The sequence below is a fragment of the Austrofundulus limnaeus genome, unplaced genomic scaffold (assembly GCF_001266775.1).
Source record: "Austrofundulus limnaeus strain Quisiro unplaced genomic scaffold, Austrofundulus_limnaeus-1.0 Scaffold1921, whole genome shotgun sequence".
NCBI lineage: Eukaryota > Metazoa > Chordata > Actinopteri > Cyprinodontiformes > Rivulidae > Austrofundulus > Austrofundulus limnaeus.
Window position 1 is genome coordinate 6,951 of NW_013954323.1, and position 2,681 is coordinate 9,631.

General features: G+C 41.2%; 1 protein-coding gene across 2 annotated transcripts in view; it reads right to left on the minus strand.

Annotated features, from left to right (window-relative positions):
- The window catches only part of frmd6 (FERM domain containing 6), a gene marked incomplete in the record, with an annotated part of 30,255 nt that overhangs the window by 6,640 nt on the left and 20,934 nt on the right, over positions 1 to 2,681 (minus strand). For both annotated transcript variants that reach the window (XM_014033982.1, XM_014033983.1), the window contains 1 exon segment: positions 1,451 to 1,625. In XM_014033982.1, coding sequence (XP_013889436.1) covers positions 1,451 to 1,625 — 175 coding nt within the window.

The window sequence follows — 2,681 nt, forward strand, 5'->3', positions numbered from 1 at the left end:
GCGTTCCCTCACTATACTTTTGTGTTACCTCGCAATACTTTTGTGTTCCCTAGCAATACCTTTGCGTTCCCTCACAATACCTTTGCGTTCCCTCACAATACTTTTGCGTTACCTCGCTATACTTTTGTGTTACCTCGCAATACTTTTGTGTTCCCTAGCAATACCTTTGCGTTCTCTCACAATACCTTTGCGTTCCCTCGCAATACTTTTACGTTACCGCACAATACTTTTGCGTTACCTCGCAATACCTTTGTGTTCCCTCGCTATACTTTTGTGTTACCTCGCAATACTTTTGTGTTCCCTCACAATACCTTTGCGTTCCCTCGCAATACCTTTGCGTTCCCTCGCAATACCTTTGCGTTCCCTCGCAATACCTTTGCGTTCTCTCGCAATACTTTTGCGTTACCTCGCAATACCTTTGCTTTCCCTCGCAATACCTTTGCGTTCTCTCGCAATACTTTTGCGGTACCTCGCAATACCTTTGCGTTCCCTCGCAATACCTTTGCGATTCCTCGCAATACCTTTGCGTTCCCTCACAATACTTTTGCGTTACCTCAGAATACCTTTGCGTTCCCTTGCAATACTTTTGCGTTACCTCGCAATACTTTTGTGTTTCCTCGCAATACCTTTGTGTTACCTCGCAATATTGTTTTGTGTTCCCGCGCAAAAGTTTGATTTGTATATGAACTGAATTAAATCAGACATTTATTTTGAAATATCCGGTTGCCAAAACAGGATGTGTCGCCACAAGTTCGTGAAATTGACKCTGATGTTGCGAGGCTGCACTGTGTTAAAATATCAGCATATGACATACTTCCATGTGTGGRTGTGTGATATATTCATTCTGAAGCTGAATTAAAGCAGTAGGCTAATTCGCTAATGGTAAACATGAGTTTATTAATAAACCAGCAGCACAACAGTGTTTAACTACTTTTGCGAGGGAACGCAATACTTTTTTGTGGGAACGCAAAAAGAAAAAAAATCCCCCATGTCCCCTTGTGGGCTCAGTAGGTTTTTACCTGATCAGATTAAATTTATAACCGTTCCTGTCTGAACAATGACTCCACTGTCAGTACCATCAGAGCCTGAAGAAACAATAAATCTGATTTATGTTGAAATGTGACTGATTTAAATGAATACTGTGTATTGTTGAGCAGCACAGCTGTATTTTTTTAAATGTACCGGTGTACTAATTGAATAATGGGTGAGTTTTTTTAAACAATACTTTTGTTTGTGAGACTCTGAATTGAAAGCAGCAATAACTTCAAGCCCCAAAACTCCTTGTCCATATCACCCATCCCTTTGTTTCACAATATAACATAAAAAACAACACATGTGTTTGTGTAGCTGAGGAAGTGATCCAAACATCTGCTGGTACACAAACCTGAGCTAGWGTTGGCTCTGACTGTGAGACAGGCTCAGTAACGGTGGAGTGACGTGGTGAACGTACCTTCGTTCTCCTCCAGCCTGCGGACCTGTTTGAGGACGGGCTGCAGGTTCATGTAGAGCCGGTGGCTGTTGCTGAGCAGCTGCAGGAGGTGGCGGGAGCGCACGGGACATCCTGTGTAGTACATGAGTTTACGGGCCGAGGGCAGGCCGTCGGGAAGGATCTCAAACTTCTTCCCCTGAGAGAAGAGCAAGAAAAACAGCCACTCAGATTTACAGCAGGTAATTACATGACTGTGAGAGAGGAATGTTGATCTGAAATCAGATTGAAGTGCCAGAAAGGCCTGAAGGCACACATTAACAGGAGAGCAACCACAAAGAAGCAGCTACTTCATGTGTGGATTCCAGGTCTTCATGCAGAAACAGCATTTTTCTGCAGTTTGGATTTTTTCCCAGGGAGGAGACATGTTGGCTGTCTGAAAGGAAAAACTAAAACCAAGCGTTGATGTTTCCCACTCTGCTCTTCAGCAGCGACTCAACACAACAACAGCTGTCTGTGATTTGTTATCAGCGTGGACCTCCACGGCTCTGGATGTTCCCAGGTGAATGTTGTTGAGTTAAAATAAAATATTTTCTGACTTAGTGAACTGAGTTGAACTTTATTTAAGCAGCAGTTTGTTAAGAAAGCAGACATGTTATTAAAAATTCTCTACAGTACCTTCAAAACTCTTCCTGTGAGATTACCACAGAAATTATTGACCATCCTTCAACCTAAATGTTTTGATTTGAAAAGCCCCTCTGCAGAGCCAAGAAAACAAGTGAAGTTTTTTAAAGGAAAAGCCAGAAGTGGATCAGACAGAGGGTGAATCTAAGCAGACAGTCCTTCTGAAACATCCAGAACACTTCAGCACAGGGTTTCTACAGATGGACTGGAGATAAGATTTTCAAAGGCTTCCTAATTTTACACTGAGAAACATTATTTTGAACCACTGCTCATTTTCACTTCTAAGAAATCCAGCCTGTCTAAAATATACCAAGTCCTCACTGACCTGTTGATAATTAATCTGATTTAGTTATAAAAAGCTCCTCCAGCTGAATTAGACTAATACCACCTTTAAAGCCTTTTACTTTTCTTCTCTCAACTGCGTTTGTGATGTTTTGCTGCCATCAAATTGAATTACTTATCCTCCTAAAAATTATGAAATTATATACCGTCTTTATTCATGTATAATAGGATCTCATGTATAATATGATCTCATGAATAATACGATCTCATGTATAATATGATCTCATGA